Consider the following 27,835-nt stretch of genomic DNA (forward strand, 5'->3'; position numbering starts at 1 on the left):
CGCAGACGGCAATGCGCTCGCGCTTTCGACCCGCCACAGTCATCCCCGTCCCGATGAGTCAAACTGCAGCAGCGACGCGCGTCGGGCGACGCGTCCTCCTTGCTTTACAAGAATGGCCTATAAAGTGACGAGGACGGAATGCGGCCCCGGCCATCCCTCTCTTTCTCGACAACCACCACTCTCAACTGGCTCCCATGTTCGCCTTCACCCACATCCCCGCTGGCTACGCCCACGGCCACCCCCCACGTCGTCACCGCGACTTCTCGGATAACCGCTCTGACTTCGATGAGCTCGCACGGCAGGCGGCGGAGCAGTACGCGGCTGCCCAGGCGCGCGTCCAGGAGATCCAACGCCAACGCCAGGCTCAAGCCGCGAGGGAGCAAGCCCACCGTCACTGTCGCTCTCACTATGGCTTCATGGTTCCCCAGCAGTTTGACTTCGAAGAGTCTCCTTCCTACTACCCTCCCCATCCCCACTTCGCACGAAGCGCCCCTGTAAGCGCACCGAGCTACACCCTCGAAGACCTCGTCTCGGCGGCTCTGGGCGACGAAGACCGCCAGCGTGAGTACCTCGCCCACCAACGCGCCATCGCCCATCAACTCGCCATCGAGCGCCAGCGTGCTCTCGCTGAACTCGCCGCTCGCCAGGAGGCTGCTCGTGTCGCCCGTGCCCGCGAAGAGGCCGCTCGTGCCGCGCGCGTTCGTGAAGAGGCCGCTCGTGTCGCTCGAGCTCGAGTGGAGGCGCGGCGTCATCGCGAGCAGCAAGCCATGCTCACTATTCTCGGTCTCGCGCGTTATCTTCATGCTGCGCGCGAGCATGTCCCTCTCGCCACTCAAACATCGGCGCCGAAGGTGTGTACATGCCACTCGTGGTTTCTCCCACTTCCGTCGCTGATGCGCGTCCTCTCGGTCCAGCCCGAGGAAGCTGTCACTTCGCGGTCGCTCAGCATCCCAGGTGTCCCCGTTGACCGCAAGGGGAAGGGCAAAGCGGTCCACTTTGACGTCCATGTCGACGTCGCACCGCTGGTCGCACCGAAGCCAGTCTCCGCCCATGAGACTCGGAAGACCACGTCAAGGACCCTCAAGGAGGACCTCGAGGCCCGAATCCGCACCGAAAAGGATCCGGAGGTCCAGGAATCCCTCGTCATTCTCTACTCCGACATCTTCGACAACGTCGCTGCCGCCTCTGCTCCTGTCACGGGTCCCTCTGGTCTCAGCGCCGACGAGAAGCCAGCTTCGTCAACCCCAGAGCCCTCTCCTTCCACCCCGGTCCCAGAAGCCCTCACCGAGATTGCTGCCGTCGAAGGCGCCCTTCGTGCTCTCCAAGATGCCTTCTCCTTCCCTGATCACCTCGAATTCTCTCCCTCGCGCTCGCGCACTCCTTCCCCCACTCCCTCGAGCTCGGACGGGCTAGCGTACACGGCGCACAACAGCCCGGTGCATGCGTACGAGCACGCGCTTACCGCGCTCCTCACCCGGCTCGACGCGGTGGAGAGCAACGGGGACGAGTCGGTGCGGGGGCGCCGGAAGGAGGTCGTACGCGACATTGAGCGCGCGTTTGACGCGGTCGAGAGGCGCGTCGAGGCCGAACGGGAGCGCAGTCGGAGTCGCGGGAGCTCGCGACGCGGCAGCGTGACTGAGTCGGAGGTCACTGTGCGCCCTGCCGTACCCGCTCCTGAGGTCATCCCTAAGGAAGATGCCTTTGCGGTGGAAGACTCTGCTACGGAAGTCGATGAGGAGGCTCCGAAGGGGGACGAGCTGGAGCGACGGGGCAGTCTGTCGGACTCCGCAGTCACCATTCGTCCTTCTGTTGTTCCCGCCGTCGCCCTGGAGTTCGTTGCCAAGGATGTTGAAGACCTCGTGGTGGTCCCAGAATCTTCGTCTGGAACACCGTCTCTTTTCTCCGACGAACAGGATCCTTCGACCTCGGTCCAAGATGTTCCCGTCGAAGCTCATACTCTGGAAGATATCGGTGCGCCAGGCGACGTCGATGTCGCGTCCGAAGACGCCCTGGACTTTTCCCTCTCCTCCTACAACGTCGACACCACTCCTGCCGCCATCACCGCCGTTCCTTCAACACAACTCCACGCTCCAGAGCCCGTCTCACAGGATGCGTCAGCCTCATCCCATCCCATCGATCCGACCACCAGTTCCGAGAACACTGCCCATCTCGAAGACGTCGCTGCATCGTCGCCGTCTAGCACTCACACCGACCCCTTCCTGCTCTCGTCCACACCCATTGCGGATCCCGATGGAGCGAAACGCCGACCCTCTGCGAGCTCGGACAAGCTGGAGATCATCGACAAGGACGAGCTCGAAGGTGGGGCCCATGTTGGAAGCGATTGGTCGGATCTCGAGTCGTCCGATTCCGACCTGTGAATCGGAGGAAATCTTTACGTCCATCGGTCACTGTTTTATTGAAGTCTCATCCGTTCTTGTGTACGTTGCATAGTTAATTGTAGGATTGTAATTTCATGGAGTTGATAAAAACCCTCGTATGTGCCATCGACGTATGTACCGCGACCTTCCGCACCAGCCCCCTCAGGTCCCCGAACGTGCGGGGTGGATCGTATTTGCTTTTCATTATTCGTGCGGGTATATCCATCATCAAGCGCTACAATATGAACTGAGCTTTGCCGCGCTGCTGGATAGCTGGAGTTCGCTTGCAATCAGATATTCGTCGCCGCTCGTGTCGAAGAACCGGGGCGGAGTCGATCCGCCTGGCCCAAGTCCGCTCATAGAATCGATCCGCCACGTGCGCTGCAACCCGTCGGTATCGAGACGGCAAGACGCCCACTGACCCCTGCTCTTGTCAGTCACCGTCATCCTCTGCGGTGTCGCACTCCGCATTCTTCGTCGCTGCTTCTGAACGCGACGTTGCGTAAGAAATCTTTAATAATCACTGCGTCGCTCTTCTGTCTCACACAATTTTTTCTTTCTGCATGTTTAGTGTCAACCTTCAGGCCACATAAAAGCGCTCCAAGATCCTTCCGGTCTAACCTGAGAAGTACATTGGCACCTGTGTGGTACAAAAGCCAGGGAAATGAGCAAGAAGCACACATTTTGATGTTAAGTTCGTCATCTCTTTGTCATTCGCAACATGGTGCTCATCGCAGACGCTGCTAGCATGGCCGCAAGCGCCTTTTTGCGTGCTGATGACGATGTTCTCTTCGAGATACTATCCCATCTTACCGTCGGGACGGCCAAACCGGTTGGTAGCGAGGGTCTTCTTGCACTAGCCTTGACCAACAAACGCTTCACGCCATTTGCAATGAATGTTATCTGGAGGTCCCTTCCAGGCCACCGTCCACTTCTCGGTCTCCTGTATACCTCAGGGATTTCCCAACTACGCCACCTTGAAGACGCACACTCGTCCGACTCTGGGACCCGGTCTCTATCGGTGGGTGACTTCGACTAGAGTCCAGTTATGATCTGCGTCAAACACTGCACTCCGTCGCTGATATCGGCGTTTACCTACAGGGTTATACTCACTACCACTACACAGTCACTCACCACCAGTCCTACGATGCCCTCAGCGCTCATCCCGGCTGGGATCGGTTCCTCGTGTATGCCCGATACGTTCAAGAGGTCTCATTCGGCGCTCTCGCGTCTTCGTCAAGTCCTTCCGTCTGGACCGAACTTGGCGCACTCACAAAGGGGCACTTGACAATCCTTCCACGGCTTCATCGCATCACACTCCACTGCTCCGAGTGGGACCCCGCACCCTGCCGAGCGCCATTCCGATACGAGAACGGGCAACTTGCCCTGATATCAGCGACGGTACGGCACGCAACTATCAATCTCGATCTTAGTAAAGGCCCTCTATTCGACAAGCAACATACGCCCTCCGCGCTTCGATACGTTTCGGATATCATCTCTTTCCGCTGTCCAGCACTGGAAATTGTAGAATTGAAGTCGAACTTTTGGCCGTTGCGGTTCGCCACCCTTCGCCACCTTCGTTCGCTCACGCTTCCGCATACTGCAGTACTGTCCTTCGACGACCTGCGCATGATCAGCGCCCTTCCGTCCTTAGCGGAGCTCTCATTTACGGCGAGCCTTAGACAGCGCGACTCCGGGAGCTCTCCCTTGAGCGACGTCTGTTTCCCAGTCGTCACGAAGTTGACAATCGACGGTATCAAGCCCATCGTCGGGACCATTCTGGCCGAGATCCAATTCCCTTCCCTCACCTCCCTCCACATCGGCATCAACGGCACCAAACCGCCTCGGCTCATCCCCCATGTCCACAACCTTGTCTCGGCTATCGCTGGCTTATTTCCTAAACTCAAGTCCCTCCACGTCCGCTTCTACCTCCAATCCTCCGTCTTGCGCGACAACGACATGCACCAGTATGTCCTGGAGCGTCCAGAACGCACCCTCAGCACGCTCCTCGCCCCCTTCCTCCCCCTCAAGTGCCTCCGCTCGCTCTCGCTCACACTCCTCCTCCACGACATCAGCTACTCCTCGCCGGACATACTCGAAGCCGCGCTGGCCTGGCCCGCGCTCGAAGAGCTGCGCCTCACGTTCCGCGGGCGGTACAGCTCCCTGGCCCTGGGCACCGCGACACTCGACGTCCTCGCGCACGTCGCGCGCGCGTGCCCGCGCCTCCGCGTCCTGCACCTCCCCGAGACCACGCACGCGGTGGGCGCCCTACGCAGGGCGCGCGCGGACCTCCACGACGTGACGGCGCACGATGCCCTGCAGGAACTCGTGCTCGGCACGGTCGTGGTCCGCGAGGGGTCGGCGCAGGGAGCGAAGGAGGAGATACGGGAGTTCGTGGACGGGGTGTTTCCGTATGCCGCACATGCCTTTGAGATGCCGACCATGCAGCAGTATAGATGAAGCTCCGGGATGGACATGTCGCACATGTACACGTCCTGCGGGAACCCGGCCGGAGACGATCGTCAGCAGCAAGTCAAGTGAAGCGCTCTGGAATCGATCTGCAGCTGCGTGCTGGCGCCACCAGATCGACTCTCTGGCCGGATTACACGTGATCGTGATGCGCGCTGGGCGCTGGCAAATTCTCGCGCATTCCTGCTCCTCCGACCTCGACGAGGCGATGAGAGGCGATGCGGTTTCTATACGCAGGGCGGTGGCACCGAGGCTGAGCACCAAGCCACCTCGGCACCCTGCTGGTCTACATAAGCTCATTGCCTCGCGACTTGTCCCCTCCATCGTCCATCATGCTGGCCGTCGCCCACGTACTCCCTGCTCGTCCATACGAACACCCTCCACCGCACCGCCGCGACATCCCCGATGATGCCTACTTCAGAGAGCTCGTGCTCCAAGCAGCCGAGTTCTACGCCAGTATCTCCCACGTGCGCGTCGAGGCGATCCAACGCCAATGTCGCAAACAAGCAGCCGAGCTTGCCCATCGTGGTCTCGCGTACGAAGATCTTCGATCTCTCACTCTATCCTCAGCGCAGAAGGTCTGCCTTTGTCGCCATATCCGGCTCCGATCCTCGTTGCTGACACGTATTCCGTCGCAGCCTGAGATCACCGTCCACGCCGCGATCGCTGCGCCAGCCGCCATGACGGAAACCGCCTTCGCGGAAGCACAAGAGGCTCCCGCAGACCGTATCGTCGAGGACGACCAACTGGCCTCCCACGACTCTCCCTTCCAGCTCACCGGCGCGCCTCTCGAGGACGACGCGAGCACCGAAACCCTAGACCCGAATGCCATCCTCAGCGACGATTCAGCCCCTCAGGACCCCGAATGCTGGGGTGCGGACTCTCCTGCCGTCACTGAAGCTGAGGTAGACCATTGGACGCCCTGCGACGATTATAGCGCGGGCGACGGGTCTGATGGGTACGGTTGCGCGCCGTGCTACTAGGACCACCAGGCGCTCCCTTGGGTGCGTTACATGACGCAAAACGGGGACGATTACAGGTACGCGACCATCCCCTCACCCATTCCCGGCTTCCCTCTAACATCGTCGCGCTCGCAGCTTGTGGACAGGCCTGGAGAACGGCGCCGCTCCTATCGTGCAGGGGATGTAAGCTTCGCGAGGGGCGAGTTTGGAGGCCGCGTCTGCTGCAAGGGCTGGGTTCTCGCAATCAGTTCATTCGACCATGTTGTACCGGAGGGCTCGGCCGGGCGAGTACACTCGTGTACATAAGCTGTTGCATTATTGCGCCAACCCTCCCAGGAGGAATATCTCGATCTGGACCGCATCCCGCCCGCCACGCGGCGCGACCAGAGTCTCGGGTGCCACACTCCAAGCCCCATCGTTCCACGAACGACAGATAAAGCATACTGCTTGGCCTCATGTGCTCGCACCTAACGGTGAACATCAACCAATCCCCCATGCTTGGGAGGCAGCCCACCACGTGCAATCTCCCCGGCGCCCCCAGTCAGATGTCGAAGCCATTTTGACGCGCGAAAGGATGGCCGATATTACTAATGGGAGTAAAACATGATCCACGGAAAAGCAGCAAGAGCTGGATTCGAAACCATGCCCAAAGACCCGGCGCCAGCGTCCGCAGGCGCCCACAGGACTTCATCAGGCGCTTATGTATCTTGCGTTGGCCATCTTCTTCTCACCCAACTTGTTCAAGAACTACATCAACCGGTGAGCGCCCTGAGTAAACCATACCGCGGCTTGTGGATGCATCTAAGATGGTCTTATTTGTTCCCCAAGCTCATATTTGTGCCGCAGATCTGAATCGTCATACAGTTCAGTGTTCACTACCCGCCGATGGTAGATTCCAAGCGTTTCGCTGGCATGTTGCTCATCGAGAACAACCCTTCAATGCCTCGCATTGGCGTTTTTTGGGAAGATACGTGCGCGTGCAAGCGTTCAGGTGCTCAAGAAGGACGATGTCGGGCTTGTCCACCGCTCGGCGCTCATGACCACTGCGACGCCCACACCAAACCCTTGTTTGGCAACACTTCTGAACTCCGCCGTCCAACCGGAGCCTGACTCGAGCACCCCAAATCATTCCTGGGTGCCTTTCTCTCGACTAGTGCGCCGCCGCTTGGACACCGCGACCAATCCGCGACACACGACGGCCTGCGGTGCCCCCTGGTCGCCGTGATCTTTCCCCGAGTCTTCTCGCGCTCGGTAAGTAGCTCGTTCTGTCGGGACTCGGCTGAGAGCTTCTGTTGATTGAAATCAAAATTTCCAGGAACTTCTGTGAGATCCGAGAGCGACTTCTCGCCCGCGAAGCACCTGGTGTTGCTTGGGCGCGGAGGGGTGTAGAAGGCGATTGGCCAGGGTGATACTCGGGATCCCAGTATCGCGGGCCTCGACGGGGCCTTGTGACAGCCGAGCGAGCAGCCTTGTGCTCTTTGCGGATCTTGCGTGATGCGCTCGCCACTCGGGATTTGCGGTGGAGTCTGCCCGGCGAGGATAAAAGCCCCCCTCCCCCGCGTTCTCTCTCCTCAGAACCCGCACCACCGCACCACCTCGACGATGCTCTCCCCCCGTGGCGCACCCCTGCCCATGCGACACACCACTCCCTCACTCCTCGGCCGCCACGGTAACATCCTCGCCTCCGGGTGACGATGAACAGAGGCTTATCGGTTCCGACTTGCCCTCCTCTCGCGGGGTCGGCCTCACCGAGCGTGTACGGCTCCTCGAAGGTGAGTTGTGTTCGCCATCGCCGTGCGCCACTTGCGCTGACCAACCCACTAGAACTCGGGTCCCATGTCACTCTCTTCGCCCGGCACCGAGGCTCTGGCGTCGCTCGCGCGTCGCCATCCTCACCGCCAGATGGGCAGGTGAGAGACACCGTGCAGCGGCTTCGCGCCGCACCGCACGTGGGGCTGAGGAGAGGGAGCGTATGCACTGCCCGAACCTCTCGGTTGTCGCCAACGGCTCGCTCGAACTGCGTGAGACGCACTTCAGGGCTGACTGTGATATGTGCGTCTTTCCCTTATTCTCTCCTCCAACGTCGACCCTGAATTCTGCACAGCAGCTATTATTCCTGCAATACAAGCCCCCGAAATCGTGAGTCACTCGGCCTCTATCGTTCTTGTTGAATGTAATCTGAGTTCGACCTCGCAGCGACCCCCTTCGAGGCCAGCCGTACATACAGGCTCAGTAAGGGCGCGGTCGATCGCTTCCCGCTGTCCAATCCAGCGGCGAAAGTAGGACATGGTCCCGCGCCAGGCAGCACGCACACTCCCGACAGATGCCGCTCCGCTCAGCCTGTCGGAAAGATTTGGCTCCGGGAAAGTCGTGCGTGCTGCCCGGTCGTCTTTCTTTTCTCTCGACTACCCGCTCTCTCTCTCCTCTCCACATCTATGCCTACAAGGTCGGCGATCGTCAGGCGGCGCGCACGACCCGATGAATGCCGCTCCGTGAACTATCGCGGAATGTTTTCCAGGCTCCGGGACACTCGTACGCGCCGGCCCCAGCTCGGCCCGTCTTTGATTTCTCTCTATCTGTTCTCGCTGTCGCCGCTCTCATCCCTATGCCTATGTCTAGCTATGTTAGGGGCGACGGAGGTCCTTACGACCTCCGTTTAAAAATGCTCCCCGAGGTATCGGCGCAGGCCTCTCCGTGGCCCTCGGGACTAGTACCCGTCGCTCGTGCGGCGGGGAAGCCAACATGCGCCTTCGTTGTATTATGTAGTCGCTGCAATCCATGGTTTTCGCTCCAAATCCATATAATGTGTGACAACCGTCAACAAGTGGCGGTCGTCCACACATCTGGAGCGCCACGCAGCGCGAGCGTTGGCGCCGCGACGCTGCAGCTGCTGATGCGAGTGCCCTCTCGCGGACGGAGCGTGTCGCCACCCTGCTGAGGCCACTAGCCAGCTAGCGAGAGAGAGAGAGACCCATATGTAAGCCGTGACCCGCCCCCACTCATGCCCGCTTGAGTCGCGTCGACGCCGCAGAACAGACTCCGCTGCGCCACTCTGATGCGTCCGCTGCGGACGCGAAATGTATCCAAGGTCTTCACTATAGTGCCGGGAGTACCATCACGTCCGCTGACAGCGAAGCGTTCACGGAAGGAACCAGACCCCAAACCGCTCGCGCGCATCAGTAACGTGCCATCGAGCCACGCACGGACATAGGTGATACCGGCGCCCCGCGGCCGCGGGAGAGGATTCGAATTTCGAATGGAACTACATGCAAACGAATTGAAGGCGCAATGCCAGCAAATGCGAGACTTCGGGAAGTCCCGCAGAGTCGTCCCGCGCGCTCCATCAGCGCACATGCCGCCCGAGCTCGCCGCTCCCGCTCCCGCTCCTTCGCGCGATAAATGCCCGCGGCGTCCCTGGACGAACGGCGGCCGCGCGGCGCACGCCGCACAACGTCCTCTCGTTCGCGGTGTTTTTCACCGGGCGGGTTCCCCGCACTTGCGGTGCTCGATCAGAAAATGCATACGTGGGAGTGCGTTTGAACCTCCGCCGCGCGGTGGGATCCCGAGGCGCGTTAATTGCACTGCGTGTACCCAACGCGGACGTGCGCGGCGACGCCCCCGGTCTCCAAGGCCACTGTGCCGGCACGTACGTGGGCCAGGCCAGTCACTGAAGTGCCCCCCCTTCCCCACTCGCTCCGTCCGAGCCTGGGCCCAGTCGCTCATAAAGCCAAACCAGGGAAAAACCACCGTTCCACGGGCACGGACGGTCGCAAATTCGGGCGCAAGGCTACTACGTGGGTAAGATATGGAAGTGATACAGTGATGAGAGTGAGGCAGGCCAAGCAGAGCGGACGACGACGCGACGACGCAAGAGGACGAAAATGAGTATGGATATGGGGGCAATGAGACACGAAACGAGCGCGGACTCCGCAAGAGGAATCGGGACGGGGTAGGTAAGTGGGCGAGGCGTACCGGAGCGAGGAGTGGAGGGGCGAGGTAGCGATACAACAACATCGCCCGTGTGTTGTGGCGCGCGGCGGACGTAGAAGCCCGGCGCGACAGAAACGGCCGTGCGCCGCCCGGGGAGAGCATGGCAGATGTGCGTACATCGGGTGGAAATGGATGGGGAGGCGGCCGGGCGGCGTGGAGAGGCCTGCACAGGCCGGTGTGCACAGAGACATAGCGTTATTAATAAATCTGCGGATATCAAACGCCAGTCAGCCGCGGGTACCGGTAGAGAATGAGTGGGGGACGCTCACCGAAAAAGGCGCATGAGCGCCGCTCGCCTGCGCAGAGAAACAGACACATACGGGGGCAGGGGTCATGTGAGGTTCGAGTGTTCGAGGTTGCGCTTGATGATCGAGTCCTGGACTGGGGCGTGAAGGTGGCACGTTAACACGGCGCGTCCATCACGAGAGATTGCGGGACGTGGACAGTGGGAGGAGACATAGCGAAGCAAAGTACGTGGACGGGTGGTGAGGTGGGCGAGGGAGATGAAAGCAAGAGCAGAGCCGAGGAGTGGTTATGTCTAGTTATGGATGAGGTCCGCGGCCGGACGCCGCTGCAGCGGAACGGACTGTTAGAGCAGGTCCGCCCGCTGCAGGTGCTCGCGTAGGATGCCTTCCTCGACTGTAAAGAGAGAGCGTGTCTGTCTGTCAACGTCTGTGTCGCACGCGACACCGGCGACGAGATCGGAGCAGGGAGGGTGATGACAACAAGGGGAGGGAAGGAGGATTGAGGGGAGGGCTGTGCCTGAAAGAAGACTCACCAACAGAGAGCGTTACGGCCGTGGCTTCCGTATCCTACAAATGAAACTCAGTATTCAAATTTATAGGCACGAAAGATAGAAGAGCTCCACGTACGACGACGGATGTGTGATGCACGCGGAATGGTCTCGGTTCGGGAGAGTACTTCCGCAGGATCTCTTTGAAGTGAGACCCGAAGTCTGCCGTGAAGTTTCATCAGCATCGCCTTCCCCACCCATCCTGCCAACCGTATCCACAAGCCAAGGGTACTCACACTTGACGGCATGCTCGACCTCGTTTGGCCGGTCCCCATAGCTGTGCACGTGGTCCTTGATCCGCACGCCGCTCTGCAGTTTCTCCTTGAGAAGGTCGCACTTGTTGAGGAAGAGCACGATGCTCGTTTTCGCGAGCAGCTTTGACGAGATGACCGCCCTCCAGAGCATGTAACTGTCTTCGAGACGGTTCACACGTCGATCTTCTGTCAGGCGCTCGTCAAAGCAATTGATGGGTGCGAGGAAGATGATGGCGTCGCAGTCGTCAAAGTAGGGATACCAGGCCATGCGCTGTGTCCGGCTCCCGCCAACATCGTAGATGTACCAATCTGACCCCGTCGCTGGGCCTGTGCCGACGTAAGTCAAAGGAGCAAGCGAAGGAAGATGAGCGCAGACCTTTGTTGAGCTTAATCTTGTGCTCTTGCACGCCCAGTGTCCGTAACCTCGCACGAACCACATCGTCATTCGTGGGGATGTAGTGTCTTGACGCGATTCGCCGAATGTCGTTCAAGAAGCTGCGCGCCACGCTCGTTGGGCGACGTGCCGATCATGCGAAGGGAGTAGAAACACTCACAAGCCTGGCGTTGACTCCATCCGGATCCCCTTCCGGACCAACAGCTCGCGAATCCCCGCATCCTGCCAGACCGCCAGCATGTCCTCCGCACAGCCCGCGAGGATGTCCGCGGTCTCGCGCATCTGCACCTCCTTCGACCGTCGCCCGCTCAGCTCGCTCCTGCTGTGCGAGTGCTCCTTCTTCCACGTCGTCGCGGAGCGGACGAAGAACTCCTGCTTCTTGCCGCCCGGTCCGAGGATGGGCGACCCCGGTGGCGAGGTCCCGATCGTGACGTCTGACATGTCGTCCCCGGCCTGGATGCCGATGGTCAGTTCGAGGTCACGCTGCACGGTTCGTAGTGGGGCGAGGCGGAGCTTGAGGAGTCTGTGCTTGCTGGTGAGAAGCGCGGAACCGTAGACGGGGTGCATGCCGGTAGTGTCGTCGTCATCGTCGGAGATGTCCGAGTCGGCACCGGGTGGTGCTGGGCCGGAGAGCTCGCTGGAGAGGACGTCGAGGATGGCGTTGATGCCACGAACGAGGTTGAGCTGGATGACCATGCGCCATGAAACGCGCTCGGCCTCCCATTGGTCCTGACAATAGGACAATTGGAAGTCTGGAGTGAGGGAGAGGGTTAGAACTGATTGAGAAGGTGACATCATCGACACGAGACGTGGACTGTGGACGTCGTCATACTGATATGTGGAAGTCCACAAAGCGCTCTCCAAGATACGTGGCAGGGTGAATGGAGAGTGGACAACACGATTGAGATTTGGGGAAATAAACTCGACTGGGGCAGCACGGTATGACTGCATGCGCGCTTGTTGGACGAACGGGAGGTGGATGAAGGTTCGCGCGGACGGACGAACACCGAGGGCGCGCCCACAGAGGACAGCAAGGGGCAGGGAAGGGACAGCCGACGGACTAGAATCATGCCGTAAGGAACAACTCACTTTTAAGCGTTGTGGACTTGCCTGGAAAGGGCGAGGGAGGCAGTGGGACGTCATGTCAGCACTGCGCGCACCAAGCCATAGGAGGAAGAACGGAGGCGCACCGCTTTCGCTCTGTCCGAGGAGGAGGACCTTGACGGGCTTGTTTTTCTTCATGGCCGCGCGCTCGGCCTTGATCTGCTCGTCTATCTTGTCGCTTCTCTGGCGGGCCTCGGCCTCGACGCGGAGACGGGCCTCCTTCTGCTCCGCGGTCTCGTTGGGGGGCGGGGCGAGCATGCGTGCGAGGGGGTCGTCGTCAACCTGGTATCGGGAGCCCATGGTGTGCGGGAATGGGAGGTGAGGGTGCGGAGGGGAAGGGAGACGGGGAGGAAGTGAGGAGGGGAGGAGGGGGAAAGCGAGGACATCGGCGTCCGTGCGGTCAACGTCTTTACATACAGGATCTGAGGCCAGGAAGCGGCTGCCGGAAGCTGATCTGGACATTGCCAGCTGGATCCCACGGCCAGGGCGCGAAGGCAAAAGACGAACCGGCGGCAGGGCCCGCTCAGAAGGCCGCAGAGCGGTCCGGTGACAACCGCGCAACGGCTCTCCCGCTCGGCTACAGCCCATATCAAGACAGCTCGCCCATGCGCGTCGCGTCCTCTCTCGTCCTGCGGCCGGTCGAGCGGGTGAGTGGGAGCGTGTTTGGTAGTGAAGCGAGCACGCTGCGTCCAGCGCCACCACGCTGCCACTGGATTTGGCTTGCGATCCTCGGCGGTCCTCGGCGGTCGCCGTCCCTGGGCCTGAGTCCTGACCACCGAGGTCGGCTCGGAGCTCGGGCTGTTGCCTCTTTTGGACGTCCGACGCGCGCCAGCCCTGCCAGGCCCGCGCTGATTGCCGTTCTGGCTGCTCGCATGCACCGTCTTGTCCTGTCTCGGTCGACACGCGGGAGCGCATCATATCTTCAATCAGCCCACGTCGACGCGCCGCGGAAAGCTGGAAGGCTAATCCAAGCGATCTTCGTCCACGCTCACCATCCCTCCGCGACCCGACCGCGCGCACTACGCCGCCTTCCATTTACCTCTACTCGCCATCCGCACCGAGCACGAGCATGGATGTTCGCACCTGCCGGAGGGCCCGGCGCTCCAGTCCACAGCGACCGAACCCTACCGCACCGAAGGTACGCGCGCCGCCTCAAATAGCAGAAAAATTGCCTCACCTAGCCGCCGGCGCGCGCATGGCCCACGCATCAAGGAGGACGACAGACGCACGGGCCTTGCAGCCTGCACGAGCTCGAGCGCAGCCCCAGCCATCAATGCAAAGGCACGACCCGCGTCGCCCACGCGGGAGCCCTGGCTTCAATAACCTCCTCGGATCTATCCGGACACCGCCGTCCGGGCTGCGGCCTCGTCCGGCCGGCTGGCCGATGGCACCCGCCGTGAGCGCAGGAGCAGGGCCCTGTGCGGATCCCCAGGCAACGGACGAGAAGCATCACCGAGGAAGAGGCTCGCGCTGCGATCCACCATCCTACGCCTTCTCTTCCTGATCCTGGGGCCTTACCCCACGCACCTCGTCCATGGCTGAGCGCTAAGCTGTGCTGCGCGCGCGAGCACGCAGAGCACACCCCCGTCCGAGATCTGGCCAGCGCGTTCTGACGGCGGAGGTGCGTACTCCAAACTGGACGACTCGCCTTCCAGCCCAGACGTCCACACTTTACTCCGACGGACGGACTGACTGATCCCTCGCGCGGCCATGGCTGTGCTTGCGGGGAAGCTCACTAATATACGGTCAGCTGGCCTGAGGTCTGGAAGTGAGTGCAGGTTTCTGTTGAACGTTGAGCATTCCAACCAGGTACCGCGCCGCGGGGTCGGCGCAGTGCCCCCAGTAGCCCCCAGTAGCCCGCGCGGCCGCCGATACACAATCGTGACGCGGACCATCCAGCGATACCTGGTCTTACCTGGTTCGAGGTGCTTCCGTCCAGCTGCCTGCCTCCGAGGCTGCTCTAGTCTGCAATTCCCATCACCTCGAGTGCCATAGTGCAATCCATCCGACAAGCTCACGCCCATGCGGCCCACCCCCCATGCCTCCCTCGTTGCTACCCGTGCCAGAGCGGAGCGTGCTCTTCCGCCTCTCACTCTCAACACCATCCCAGGGCCGTATCACGACGTCATGTCACGATGTCTGAGTGATGCGCTCCCCCCGCACGCCGGACGCACGCACAGCCGACCCCGGCGCAATTCGCCTCCGCACGATGACTCCTCGACGCTTCGAAAAACGGCGCACGTACGGCCTATCTCGTTGCAAGAACGCCTGCAGGCTGCAGTGCGACTGAACAATGAGCCCGGCCGGCCCGTGCGTTAATTAACGCCAATGACGGGATCACAGGAGTCGCTCCGCACAGCGCTCCGTGGCGGCGTCGTTCCTGCCACGCACAGATTCCGCGGTGCCTCGAGCGGACGCGGGGTTTCATTATGTACTAAGTACGGCCCACTCGCGGTCGAGCACAGGCGTTCGCCAGGCGCAACGGATGAAGCGGCCGCGGAACTTTCAACTGAGCAGTGAGAAGTTCGAACGCACTCACGTGTGGTCGGCATGGCGACAGGGTTCACTCCGTCTATGCAGGTTCGTCATGTCCCTGAGCGGACGCGCTGCGCCGGTCGGACGTACCGTGCACCTGTGCCTCACGGTATCGCGCTTCCCGTAACTCGTGTGATCCGGGGGGCCGTGCCGAGCCTCGTTTACTCAATTTCTCGCCTTCCCCCTACTACTAGTTGCACTACGCCGCGCCCCCATCCCCTCCCTTGTAGGGAAGGTCCTAACACCCCCTACTATGGCTTATGTTCTGCCCCCCCGTATGTTTCCCCCTGCCCGTCTCCGTGATGTCCCGATCAACCGCTCCGGTCCCTCCGACAATGACGTGTGCTCCCTCCCGCCCCGAGATCTCCGGACACCGCGCCCGCGCCGCATCGCCGCCGGCGCCTTCCCGCCCCGCCACTCGTGCTCGCTGTCTCCCACGGCGAGCTCGCTGTCCCCTATGTCCTGCCCTTCCCTCCCCATCGTTTTCCTCCGTTCTTTTTTGTATGTACTTGTATTTACGGCGCGCATTCATTGATGCAATTAGATGTTTTGAACAGGGGCGTAGCCTGCTCCCACTGCGCGCTTGCCCCCGCCGCCCAAGTGCGGGGGCGCGGAGGATGATGTCATCATACGAGACGGCGGGCGGGAGGTGCGGCGGCGGCGCTTGGCACGGCGCGTGAGTGATGGCGCAGGCGGAGGAATGATCTCGGCAGAATGATCTCGCGGGCGACCGCATGGCGCCACTACCTCCCATCAGACAGCCCGGATAGCCTCGTGCCTCACCTCCTCCTATGTTCCCAGGTATGTTTTCTCCTCCTCCTCCCCTCATACAGTACAATACACACATGTACGGGACTCTATGTACGCTACAATACATGTGTTTGAAGCGGCATGCTTATGTCGGAGAGGGCAAAGACTCGGGCAGCAACGGCGCCCAGTGATCAGTCTCAGGCACGCTAAATTTCACCCGCACACTTGGTTTCACCTGGCGCCTCATGTTTGATGGGTGAATGAGCTGCCCGACACTGCAAGCAAGGTATACGGATTATCGTTATCCATGGTGCATCGACACCATCTTCTTCTACTACTACTCTTTACTATGGCGTCGAGTGGGAGAGCAGGTAAGAGGAACACAGTAACACGCGCAGGACGAGGGAGGCACCCGATGACGCAGCCGGATCAATCACGGCTGGGCATCACGCCGATGCAAACAAAGAAGATGACCGGCAAAGAGGCGAAGGCGGAGCAAGAAGCTGCAAAGGCGCGCAATCAAGCTTTGATCAATAGTGCGTAGTTACTACGGTTCTGAGACCATAGAGTGGCTCAAGTATTGGCAGACTTGACACAGGAGCAGCGCGAGGCCATGAACCAGACATTCAAGCGCTACAATGATGATGACGGATCATTACTGGGGATCGACATTCAAGTCCCCGGAGAAGAGGGCATTCAGTGGAGTGATGACGCTGATGTCGAGGCGATGAGATTGGCGCTCTATCAAGCGCAGTAAGTACTTCTATCTATTGAAGTCAGATAAGGTCACATCTTCTATCCCTCCAGAGGAAGCGTGCGCAGCGCAAAAGACGAGCGCACGTGGAAAGAGCGTCGCCAAGCTCAGCACAACGCGTGGAAGCCCCGCATGGCTGCGTTAAAGACTATGTATTTGAAGTGGAAGTACAAGTGGCAGGGGAAGGAGGACTCAGATGGCGCCGAGGACGGGCCCCGATCAGCGTCCGAGATTCCCGCTTCCGAGCCGATCCGCGCGACCGAGAAGCCCTCCGATCAATCTTCCCCTACCCCGCAGCCGCAGCCGAGTGCTTCTCCGCTCCTGTCGGGCTCAGACGTTCAGGTCCGCAAGGTGGCGTGCATAGACCTGAATACCCTCCAAGTACAAGTGGACTATGAGGTGGCGAGCGACCAGTTTCCTTGCGAGGCGCTCGCCGCGCGCGGCTATCTCGCCACAACGCCTTCACAGCCGGAGCTCGCCGTGTCATTTGACACATTGGAGCTATTCCGGACCATCAAGCTATTCAAACCATCCTTTAGCACGGAGGCGTTCGCAAAGATGGCGTGTTACAAATATGAGGTGAGTATCCATTGAGTATGTACTATTGCAAGCTAATCCAAAGCCATCAGATGGGCTACCGCCGGCATTATCGCACAGCGCTGGGGGACGCTTACGACATTTACATTGAGATTCTCGAGGACGTCCAGCGTGACGTCATGTCGGCGCTCGGTCGGGATACGCCGGACTGGCGCGCGATCCACGGCTGTCCGCCATGCGGCTATGAAGTGGGAACAATCTCGATCGCTTTGATCATCATGCTAATTTTATACTCCCTGCAGCTCGAGGACGAGGAACCCACGGAGTGGGACAAGAAGCTGGGCATGGATGGTGGCAATTCCCTCAAGAGGCTCGCACGCAGCACGCAAGATGTTGCGGACACCGTGAATTCAAGAACGACCTTATTCTCCCTCGCCCCTTCGTCGATCAGCACGCCAATGAGGTTCCGAAGCGCCAAGATGAGGTCAAAGCTAGGCCCGTCGCTAGCGCACTAAGCGACGGGAGTGATGCGGACGAGCCGGCACCACGATCAGATCCTAAAGATACCGAGGGCGATCCCACGGATGGTGCCGACGGCGAACCCTCACCATGCGCGACAAATTGGAAGGCTGCTGAGGCCGAGGTGAAGAAGCACGCTTACGGCGCCTTCGAGGAGACTGGAATCTTCGCGTCGTGCTGCAGGCACGGGAAGATGCTGTGGATTGCGGACATGGTCAGGAGCGGGGAAAAGTGAGTACTCTTCGGTTTGTCCCCGATCACTACGTCATACTTACCGATCATGATCTAAGAGCTAAATATGGCCTTTCTATCGTCAACAAGATCAACCAGTGCCTCCCAGGCCGAAAGCTCTGTGGGTACGACATTGGTTGTGTCTTCGAAGGCACAGTTGCTCGCAGCACCCTTGGTGCGGTGTTCCGCAGCAGTGGCTCGCGCTTCTGTGTTTGTGCTTTCCATGCGTACTCTCATTCCTACAAGTGCCAGCTTCTCCATCACCCCAACATCATCAAGGGCGCCGGCATTGAAGATCTGGAGATGCTCGAGCGCGTGTTCAGCGGATCAAACTCGCTCGCATCAATTGTTCGCTACGCTAGTGGCTACCGCCGCCACCTGCTGATTGTGCAGTACTTCCGCCAGTGGGACTACGACAAGTACACAAATCTGGGGCGCTTCCTCTTCAACAATTTCGTCCAAGCGCTCCGACTCGTGGATGCAGGCGAACTCAATCTCGACCTGCTTCTCCCCCGCATCAATGTCACGCGCAACGACCTCGCAAACCTTGCTGCCGAGGAGTCCGCCTACTTCTCTACCCTCCGCGATGAGCCGGGGTTGGACCAGAGCTCCGTGGAGTACGTCGAGAAGCTCGAGTACCTTCGTTCCTTGGAGTAAGTCTTTAGATGTTCTCACGAATAGCCGATTTAATTATAAGCGCAGGGATGAGTATAGCCGTAACCGAGCGCACTCTATCGCTCAAGGCCCACCGCTTGCGTTTCAGGCACCGGAAACAGGCCCGATCACTGACTACAATGCCCAGGTCAAGGCGACCAGGGCAACGGAATCGCGTTCACGCGTGCTTCTTGAGCGTATTGAGGCCATCAGCATGGACATCACCGACTACGAGCTCACCTGGGAGATCACACGCTGGCAGCCCTCCGATCTGAACTACCAGAGCACTCTTATGTACATCAAGACGCGTAAATACCAGAAGGCTCTCGGAAGATTGCAGCGCCTGGTGATTCAGCGGCTCTTCGAGCTGCACAAGCTGAACTTGGCTGGTACAGGTGAGCGTTCCTGACCATCGGCGTGCGCAAGGCTGATGAGCACGCTCGTGGGCAAGAATTCTTCGCGCGCGAAGGAATCGTGCCCATGTGCGTGCTCAAGGATGTCATGTCGGTGTGCATGTGTGTTTGGTGCGCGCGCGCGTGGGTGTTTGGTGCGCGCGCGCGTGGGCGTTTGGTGCGCGCGCGCGTGGGCGTTTGGTGCGCGCGGGGGTGTTTTGATGCGCGCGGGCGTTTGGTGCACTGTTGGTGCGCGTGCGCGAGCTCTGCAGACGTGCAAGATCTGTTCTCACCTCAAGTTGCTGAGCACTTCTACAGGTTACAAAGTACGAACACACCTTTCCAAGAGCTTGCAGAAGCGCTCAAAGACTATCCGTACGGCCATCAAAGCGTACAACAGCGCTGCGACAGCGGTGGGCAGGCCGCGGATTGAGTGGGGGGACATCGGCCACTACTCGTTCCTTAGCGAGTTCGCCCTCCTCCAAGGCACGGCAAATGACATCGCCGGCAAAGTGTGGGCGGGAGCTGATGGCCGCGAGGCGATCAGTTCCTGGCGTCGGATCGCTCGGGCCCGGGAAGAGATCCAGGCCGTTTACCGGGAGTCTCGGAGACTCCACACTCACCTCCGCGACGAGGAGATCCTACTGTCCACCACACTAGACAGGCTCCGGATGTCAACAGCATCCTGTACGGGCCCGTCTTGGAGTACGCCAAACGCCAGCGCATCGCAAACGCGATCAACCTCGCCTGGGTTCAACACCTGCATTCCCACGAGAAGTTCGCCGGCCATCCACGCCCGGTGTCCGCAAGGACACGATCCCACCACCCAACGTCAGTGTGGTCCCTCTGGAGCCCGATTCAAGCGCGATACCGGGGATGGGTAGCATTCCGGAGGCTGAAGACGATGAGTCACGGGCTGAGGAGACCGCCATTTTTGAGTACATAGCCCAAACACGCTGAGATCCGTGCCCGATCACCCTTAGCGCTCGGTAGGAAGCGGTCTTCGAAGTAATAAAAACATTCTGCGTGTTGTTCATATACAGAGGGGGGCTTGAAAACACTTGGTAACGTGTCTATGAGTATGTCATAATGATCTCCAGGTAAATTTTCGATTCCTGAATTTGTGTGACATCTCTGGCAAAGGTTTGTGCACAATTGTGCAACTCGACAGCTCGGACATTGCTGTTCGTGCTTTGCCACTCTCGTTTTCCCGCCCCATGGCTTACTCAACGATTAGAGGGGAGATAACACATGGAACCCGTGAGGTACGCACCTTGTGACACGTTCCTCTTATCTTTTCGCTCTCACGTTTGTTGTACCGTGTGCCAGGCCACTTGCAATGTGTCAAGAACCCCAGGCATGAGGCGATCGGGGCAGTGATCTCATGAGCGCCTGCCGCTTCTCCCCCGCCATCGATGCGGATTGTTGACAGCTTCCTTCTCTCTCCGCATACTCTCACCTCCCTGCTCACGCCTGACATGCCGTGGTGGGTACTTTTGGGTGCAGGTCTCTCCGGCCGTCGCGCCATTACGAAAGATTGGTAAGTCCGTCTCTAGCTTCTCAACTTCCATACTGATCGTCAGCGTGCATATGCAGCCCATCCGACGTCGCACGGGGCGCGCATCGCCCAATATTCCCCATCCTTGTCTGCTGTGCACGCAAGGAAGATGCCAAGGCCGTCGCCATCCTCAATGATGCCGCGTTCAGCGGCGACCTCAACAACATCTGGGATGCGGCGTGGCGGATGCAAGAGGCGAACGTGCAAGTCCCAACGTTCCGCCTCTACAGCATCCGCAAGGCGGGGATTCCCAACGGCCAGACTGGCATCTACGTTGGACTGCATTGGTAAGCAGATACACGTCTATTACGAGGTACTAAAACCTTTGTGCAGGAGCGAAATTGAGGCGAACGTCGGCTTCACCGACACAACACGCAAGGTCGCAAGGTGGCGCGGGCACTTCGAGAGCTTCACGCACGCTTGCTTGTACATGTTCAACAAGCCCGGGAGTCCGCTCCCCGTGCTGAGATGGCACGATGACCGTGTTGGTCCGCCCCACCGTTGCTGCCGCCACAGTCCCCAGCAGTGGTCCCGCGCGCGCGGGATCGTGGCGCGCACCTTCGCAGAGCTCGGCGAGTACTGCGAGCATCGTTACCTCGCAGTACGCCTCGTCAGACCACTCCGAGGCCAGCATCATGAGTCCCTCGCGGACGGTGAGTTTGCTGATCTTACTCTACCACACTGCTGACGATACCGTGTTCGCCCAGGGGTCGCGCGGGTCTCCCTTGGCTCGTCTGCACCCCGTCCACATCGTACGCTCCGCAGGCCGTCGACGACTTCATACTGCTCGCGCTGCGCAAGGTCTTGCGGCAGCATGACGATCGCGTCGACACCCCAACTCGCTACCCCGTCCGCCTTGGCCGCCGCGCAGAGCGTTCACTGCGCGACATCAGTGCCAGTGACGATGTCGCTGTCAAGGTTCTGCAGGCGTACGGCACTGCTGGCCGTCAGTCGAAGCATTTGCGTATCAGTTGGGCTGCGAGCTGGGCTGGACGACGAAGTATAGTCGTGATCTCTTTGTATTGATAACACTCCCTTCAATGTAGATAACGGCGCCCGCGCCTTATTCGATCACCCTCCCCCTCACTCAACAAGGTCACGTGGGCATTCAACAAATTCTTGTTGATCGGTGTAGTCCTCCCTCCGGGCTGCTGTTTCTCCCGCCTCCCCGACTTCTTTTCTCACCGTCCCTCCCATCTTACAGCACGCTCCGCTCGCCATGGACGCCCACCCATCTCCCTTCCCACATAATGCCGGCAGCACCATCACCAAGCTGCCCAACATCCTCCGCCGCGACGGCGCTCCACGCGTCAAGTACCCATGGCAGGAGGCCCGGCCCCCTCGGCCACCAAAGACCCAGGCCGAGAGGAAGGAGGCCCAGCAAAAGCGCGAGGACCGCGCGGACGCCATCTGGGCCAAAATCAACGAAACACGTGAGTACGTCCTCGCCCAGGCCCGGGCTCTCAAGGAGCAGTACGGCGGGCACAGCGAGCAGTGGTACTTCCGTCAGATGCTGTACCAGTGCTCGTTGTCGGAGAAGGAGCCACGCCCCATCACGCTGTGGAACGCCTTCCTCAGCATGAAGGTTTCGGAGCGCAACAAAGGTACGTACTTTCTTGGGGATGTTTATCACCGCTCATCAATTTTCCATAGCCGCGGTCGAAGCAGGGACGCCCGCGTTCCTCTCTCCCAAGCGGATCTCAAGGAGATATCCGAAGAATGGCGTCGCATGACAGAGGAAGAGCGTGAGAGGATATGCGCAGACATGGTGAAGGATCTCGAGGACCGTCGCGAGAACCGCAGGACCGCGTTCCACAACGTGGAACTCGGCGCGTTCAATGACGCCTTCACGACCGTGCGCACCATTTCTCTTGAGGTACGCATGTCTGCCCCCGCTCCTCCATCGCTGCTTACACACCCTCGAAGCTCGAGAATCTCTCCCACCGCACTGGCTCCAATACGCGCTCTTTATTGCGCGCGGCCACCGCGAGAGCTACATCGCGCCGTTCGCTACCACTAGTAGCGCGCGCGTCAGGCAGTTTGTAGAGCTGCTCGCTGAGGGCGATCCTACGCACCTGGCCAGCCGCATCGAAGCATGGTGCTTATCGGGAGTTCAGGGTAAGCACTGGTAGCCTCGTTGTATCGTTCTTAGTTGACCTACTTGCTCAGGAGTGACGAAAAATCATGGCATGTTCGTGCTCGACCTGAAGAAGGAAGCGGGGCATCTCATCGGGCAGAAGCTAGGTTAGTTTTCGAGTCCCTAGAGTGTGCGAACAAAATGCTAATCATCTACTATAGCTATCACCTGCGGCACCGGCAAGAACGCACCCAGCAAGATGTCATACAAGAATTTTGCTGGCGACATAACCTTCAAGTACGGCGCCATCATCGAGGGCTGGCCCCTCTCCAAGTTCCAGGCGCCGGGCGCCTTCGGCGGACTCGCTGACCTCCGCACTCTCTACGATGCGTGGAACGACGGCACAGCGCGCTTCCGTCTTCTGCTGACGGACGAATGGAACCAGTGGTGCACTGCGTACAAGGAGAAGAGGGATCCCACCGCCGTCTTCTATGCCCAGGGGATCGCTCCCACCACCGTATCCAAGAAGGCGGCAGACACCTCCACGCTAGATCCACCGCCCACCGAGCTGTCGTCCTCGCCCGCACTGTCGCCCTCACCCGTGTCCTCGCCCCTGTCGTCGTCCTTGCCCGCATCCTTGCCCGCATCCTCGCCCGCGTCCTCACCTGCGTCGTTGTCTTTGCCCCGCCATCGCCCACGTCGTTGTCCTTGCCCGAGTCGCCACCCGCGTCGTCGTCCTCGCCCATGCCGTCGTCCTCACTCGCGCCGCTGCTATCCTCCCTCGCACCACCACCCTTGTCCGCACCCCTACCTGAGCATGAACACGCCCCCGAGCGCACACCCGCGCAATCCTCCCTTGCGCCGCCTTCTATCGCGCCGCCGCCGCCGCCGCAATCATCCCCTACGCCACCGTCCATGCCCCCTCCATCCTCCCCCGTGCCCATGCAGGCCGAGCCCACGCCCCTCCCCTGCCCCCGCCGTCCTCCCCTGAGCCCTCAGAGTGTGCACCCAGACAGGCGGCCCCGCCCACACCCGTGACACCCTCCACCGCACTCCCATCGCTTCCTCGCCTGTGCCTTCCTCCACCGAGCCTTTGAACAGGCCATCCGCCGCACTCGCTTCCGCATCCTCCGCGCCACCGCCTTTGTCTTCGGCTTCCCTCCCATCGTCGGCACTTGTACCGCCCCACCCAAAGGGATGTACGCCTGTTCACGTCGAACTGGCACCCCCTCACCCTGTCCTGGCGCCTCCACTCCCCCATGCCCCTGCGGGTACGGTGCCTTCAGGCAGCGCATCACATGCATCCGATGGCGCTCCCCCACCCATTGTCCCTGCAAAGCGCGGTCAAGATTTTGACCCTTTCCACAACTCCTTCGCGGGAGCTGATGGGGTCGTTCATGCACCAAAGATGGCTCGTGCGCCGACACGCAAAAAGGGCTCTTCGACAACAAAGACGGCCCCCTCCGAGCCCGCGAAGAAGGCCACCTCGTCCACGAAGAAAGCCCCACGCAAGAAGGCTCCTGGCGCGGGCCAGGAGAATGTCGCCCCCAGGATCGCATGATATCCTTGCTGCAGGCGAAGGTCATCACGCGCGAAGACTTGTGTTGCACGCGAGAGGGATCTCTGCCGCGCGCGCGCGCGGATCTCTGTTGCGCGCGCGGGGACTTGTGTTGGGAGCGCTCGCATCTCATAGTAGTTGTTGTATGTCGTAGATAAGCATTCATGTAAACAATCGGACTAGACTTATGATTATGCTGTTGATGTGAAACCAAGTGTGCGGGTGAAATTTAGCGTGCCTGAGACTGATCACTGGGCGCCGTTGCTGCCCGAGTCTTTGCCCTCTCCGACATAAGCATGCCGCTTCAAACACATGTATTGTAGCGTACATAGAGTCCCGTACATGTGTGTATTGTACTGTATGAGGGGAGGAGGAGGAGAAAACATACCTGGGAACATAGGAGGAGGTGAGGCACGAGGCTATCCGGGCTGTCTGATGGGAGGTAGTGGCGCCATGCGGTCGCCCGCGAGATCATTCTGCCGAGATCATTCCTCCGCCTGCGCCATCACTCACGCGCCGTGCCAAGCGCCGCCGCCGCACCTCCCGCCCGCCGTCTCGTATGATGACATCATCCTCCGCGCCCCCGCACTTGGGCGGCGGGGGCAAGCGCGCAGTGGGAGCAGGCTACGCCCCTGTTCAAAACATCTAATTGCATCAATGAATGCGCGCCGTAAATACAAGTACATACAAAAAAGAACGGAGGAAAACGATGGGGAGGGAAGGGCAGGACATAGGGGACAGCGAGCTCGCCGTGGGAGACAGCGAGCACGAGTGGCGGGGCGGGAAGGCGCCGGCGGCGATGCGGCGCGGGCGCGGTGTCCGGAGATCTCGGGGCGGGAGGGAGCACACGTCATTGTCGGAGGGACCGGAGCGGTTGATCGGGACATCACGGAGACGGGCAGGGGGAAACATACGGGGGGGCAGAACATAAGCCATAGTAGGGGGTGTTAGGACCTTCCCTACAAGGGAGGGGATGGGGGCGCGGCGTAGTGCAACTAGTAGTAGGGGGAAGGCGAGAAATTGAGTAAACGAGGCTCGGCACGGCCCCCCGGATCACACGAGTTACGGGAAGCGCGATACCGTGAGGCACAGGTGTACCGTGTATCGCGCGACAGAACAAGGCCGGTCGCCCGGGCTCCGCATGAATGTCCTCACCGACGTTCGAGTGTGGACCGAGCCCGGTGCACAGGAATGCGATCCACGAGACGTCACCCCAACGCCCTCCGGCTGGAACGCTAAGTAGAAGAAGCGCGGAGTCCAGAGCAAAGGAACGGCGCGCGCGCGCCGGTGGATTGCGAGTAAAAATACACGTCGTACAGTCTCGACGGACCGACATTGGGACTACGAGTGGGCGTGCGCCGTGCCCGGGCGCACGCGAGAAGAAATAACCGCGTCCAGCCCAAGTGGGCGCGGGGGGGGATCGGGAGGAGTACACGTACACGATACAGCGCTGCGGCGACGGTCCGTCGGGGGTGTGGGGGACGAGGTAGAGGGGCCACAGGGGAGAAGGGAGAGAGCGAGTCCGAGGGGCGCGAGAGAGGGCGGGGCCGGAGTCCGGGAGCAGGCACAAGGAGGAGCGCATGGGGGATGGGAACGCGGGGTCAGCACGGCGGGAGTAAAGGGCTGGAGGAGAGGGTTTTGATCAGAGAGGAAGGGGCATAGGTCGTCGAGCACGGCCGGAATGCGGGGACAGAGGGTGAAAACGCAATAAGGCGTCGAGAATCTCGGCCCGAGCTCATCTAATCCTTCCGCGGCCGCTTCTTGCGCTCGAGCTCGCCCTCGACCGCCGCCGCGTCCGCGTCATCGCCCCCTTCTTCGTTTTCTTCGCGCTCCCGCTTGCTATTGTCCTTTGAGTTCGGCGCGGTCGCAGCTGCCACGGGACCGGGCTCGGTGGATGATGTCGCGGCGGCGCCAGGGCCTGCCTTGTGGCTGCGGAGAAGCTCAAGCTCGGCTTCGAGCCGGGTACGGAGGTTGCGCTCTTCCTCCCACATACGTCGCATCTCCTCGAGTTGTGTCTGGAGGTCGCCCATCGCTTGGTCCATGAGCAGCTTCTCGAGCGTCCACTTCTCGATATTCCGCGCCTCGTTCTCCTTCAGGTGGTGGATGTACTGCACCGCGCGCGATAGGATCGCGCCCTTGGCCTTCTCGCCCGAGCCGTTGGGTACGATGCGCCCGAGCTCATTGATGCCTTCGTTGATGTTCCCGCGCCGCCGGCGCTCCACTTCTTTCTGTTGGTGTCGCGCACATACACGCAGACAAGGGTGATAGACAGCCCGTGAGCCGGAGGACAGGGGCGCGAAACATACGAAGGGCACGTACGTGGTTGTCTTTCCGGATCCGCGCCCACTCATCGTTGGTCATCGTCGCACTCCGGCCGCCGCGCCGGCCCGAAGACTTCGTGGGGCTTCCCTTGTCGCCATCCGGCGAAGAGTCATCGCCGTCGCTCTGCTGGCCGGCGTCGTTGGGGTCGTTGCCCATTGGCTGTGGCGCCGCGTGCGCCGTCGCCTGCAGCACGGACGCGAGTGCGGAAAGCTGCCCGAGGTTGGGTGGGCCGCGCGGGTGCGACGAGGGCCCGGGCTCACTGGGGAGGGCGCCCGCGGGGATTGGTTGCTGCCCGAGGACGTGCGGCGGGAGCTGGCCGGCTTGGGGCAAGAATGCGCCCTGCGATAGGTGCGAAAGAGCCTCCGCAGCGGCAGAGTCCTTCAGATCGCCTCCCTACAAACAAAAACACAACATCGTCAGTATGCATTGACCTCCGATGGATACGATGAGGCGTTGTAGAGTCAAGGCACGACTCCGATAAAGCCGCCGCCCTAAGGATAGATAGGCGCTACGGGCATGTCCAGACCCCTTTTCATTCAATGTGCGACGGGTCTTCGATGGTCTGCGCGCGGGGCTTACGAACACGGAACAGAAATATCGCGGGGGTCGGCTCCGATGCGTAGTGCAGATGGCGCCCGCGCGCCCCGACGCGATCAGCGGGGCGAACGTGACCGATGCGCTCGATCACGTGGAACGCGTGCGCTGCGTATGCGAGCGCGACTGGAGGTGGATGTGTAGAGGGTACGTTGGGGCAAGATGGGGACGCGATAGCAAAGGGAATGAGGATGGTAGACGTACCCTGAAGATGTCCGGGATGTGCTTGAGGAGCGTAGCGATTTGCTCGCTGTTCATGGTCCCAATAATGCTTGCGGGAATATTGGCCGCTGGAGCTGGGGGCGCACCCGGGGCTGTCGCTGTGGCGGGGGTGGCGGAGGGAGCGTTAGTGAGCGCGGGATCGTGGGCTGGTTGAGCTGAAGCCATCTCCGGGGCGAGTAATGGACGTTGTGCTTCGGGTGGGGCTATTGGGCAGTTGGAGGGCCTTGAGCAGGCAAAAGCGTCGAGAGCGAGATCCTAGTGTGGCCGAAGCAGAGCAAAGTCGTAAAGAGGACGGCGATGGGGCCTCCTCGCTGTTGGGAGCGATGAGCTCGAGGGACAATTGCGGGGGCGGATTGATCACGGGGGAGGGAAACGAGGTCACGGCCAAGTCACGAGGGCGGTTATATAGGCCGCACGTGAGAACGCCACAAATAGAGTACAAGCGAGCCAAACACTGCCATCGCCTGCGCACGGGCCACTTGCCCAGCAACTCCCCGCCAACAGCGAAGGCCCAACGGACGTCGACTTCCAATGTCTGAAGGCAGGGAGACCCCCGGTTACATGCAGGGAAGCTAGATCAGTGTGTCTGCAGCTGTTTGCGTTGAATAGACTGACCTGTGCACAAGGCAGTTCCGCAGCACCTTTGTCTGTGCCGACGGACGCCCTTACTTTCGTCCGAATGCGCAGCGGGGCGTGGCTCGCCTTTACGTGGCGTCCTGAGGCTGTCCGCCGTGAAGGGGAAAGTAGACGGAGAGCGGGCTTTGCTTCATGGGCGTAGTGGGCCAGGT

At 60.6% G+C, this 27,835-nt stretch overlaps 6 protein-coding genes across 6 annotated transcripts; 4 read left to right on the forward strand and 2 right to left on the reverse strand.

Moving 5' to 3' along the window:
- Positions 1-194: 194 nt before the first annotated feature.
- BXZ73DRAFT_77650 (uncharacterized protein) lies at positions 195-2,378 on the forward strand (the record flags this gene model as incomplete). Its single annotated transcript, XM_048022708.1, has 1 exon — positions 195-2,378. One exon carries the CDS (start codon positions 195-197, stop codon positions 2,376-2,378), a length of 2,184 nt encoding a protein of 727 aa, XP_047877688.1.
- A 721-nt stretch (positions 2,379-3,099) lies between these two features.
- On the forward strand, positions 3,100-4,838 carry BXZ73DRAFT_77651 (uncharacterized protein; the record flags this gene model as incomplete). The annotated part of the gene is made up of 2 exons (XM_048022709.1): positions 3,100-3,399; positions 3,480-4,838. 2 exons carry the CDS (start codon positions 3,100-3,102, stop codon positions 4,836-4,838), a joined length of 1,659 nt encoding a protein of 552 aa, XP_047877689.1.
- Positions 4,839-5,179: 341 nt separating this feature from the next.
- On the forward strand, positions 5,180-5,996 carry BXZ73DRAFT_101538 (uncharacterized protein; the record flags this gene model as incomplete). Its single annotated transcript, XM_048014940.1, has 4 exons — positions 5,180-5,425; positions 5,486-5,752; positions 5,831-5,886; positions 5,945-5,996. The coding sequence occupies 4 exons, from the start codon at positions 5,180-5,182 to the stop codon at positions 5,994-5,996; spliced, it is 621 nt and encodes a 206-aa protein (XP_047877690.1).
- Positions 5,997-10,388: 4,392 nt separating this feature from the next.
- On the reverse strand, positions 10,389-12,644 carry BXZ73DRAFT_101539 (G-alpha-domain-containing protein; the record flags this gene model as incomplete). Its single annotated transcript, XM_048014941.1, has 8 exons — positions 10,389-10,438; positions 10,578-10,611; positions 10,672-10,754; positions 10,829-11,173; positions 11,223-11,341; positions 11,401-11,992; positions 12,330-12,350; positions 12,431-12,644. The coding sequence occupies 8 exons, from the start codon at positions 12,642-12,644 to the stop codon at positions 10,389-10,391; spliced, it is 1,458 nt and encodes a 485-aa protein (XP_047877691.1).
- A 3,598-nt stretch (positions 12,645-16,242) lies between these two features.
- On the forward strand, positions 16,243-20,565 carry BXZ73DRAFT_90069 (uncharacterized protein; the record flags this gene model as incomplete). The annotated part of the gene is made up of 13 exons (XM_048025496.1): positions 16,243-16,382; positions 16,437-16,690; positions 16,718-16,962; positions 17,013-17,168; positions 17,223-17,324; positions 17,372-17,670; positions 17,730-17,880; positions 17,917-18,323; positions 18,373-18,719; positions 19,044-19,230; positions 19,264-19,362; positions 19,398-19,515; positions 20,380-20,565. 13 exons carry the CDS (start codon positions 16,243-16,245, stop codon positions 20,563-20,565), a joined length of 2,691 nt encoding a protein of 896 aa, XP_047877692.1.
- Positions 20,566-25,648: 5,083 nt separating this feature from the next.
- Positions 25,649-27,212, reverse strand: BXZ73DRAFT_77656 (uncharacterized protein; the record flags this gene model as incomplete). The annotated part of the gene is made up of 3 exons (XM_048022710.1): positions 25,649-26,137; positions 26,229-26,624; positions 27,030-27,212. The coding sequence occupies 3 exons, from the start codon at positions 27,210-27,212 to the stop codon at positions 25,649-25,651; spliced, it is 1,068 nt and encodes a 355-aa protein (XP_047877693.1).
- Between the last annotated feature and the right edge of the window lie 623 nt (positions 27,213-27,835).

The sequence above is a fragment of the Epithele typhae genome (genome assembly GCF_022376455.1).
Source record: "Epithele typhae strain CBS 203.58 chromosome Unknown BXZ73scaffold_25, whole genome shotgun sequence".
Lineage (NCBI taxonomy): Eukaryota > Fungi > Basidiomycota > Agaricomycetes > Polyporales > Epitheliaceae > Epithele > Epithele typhae.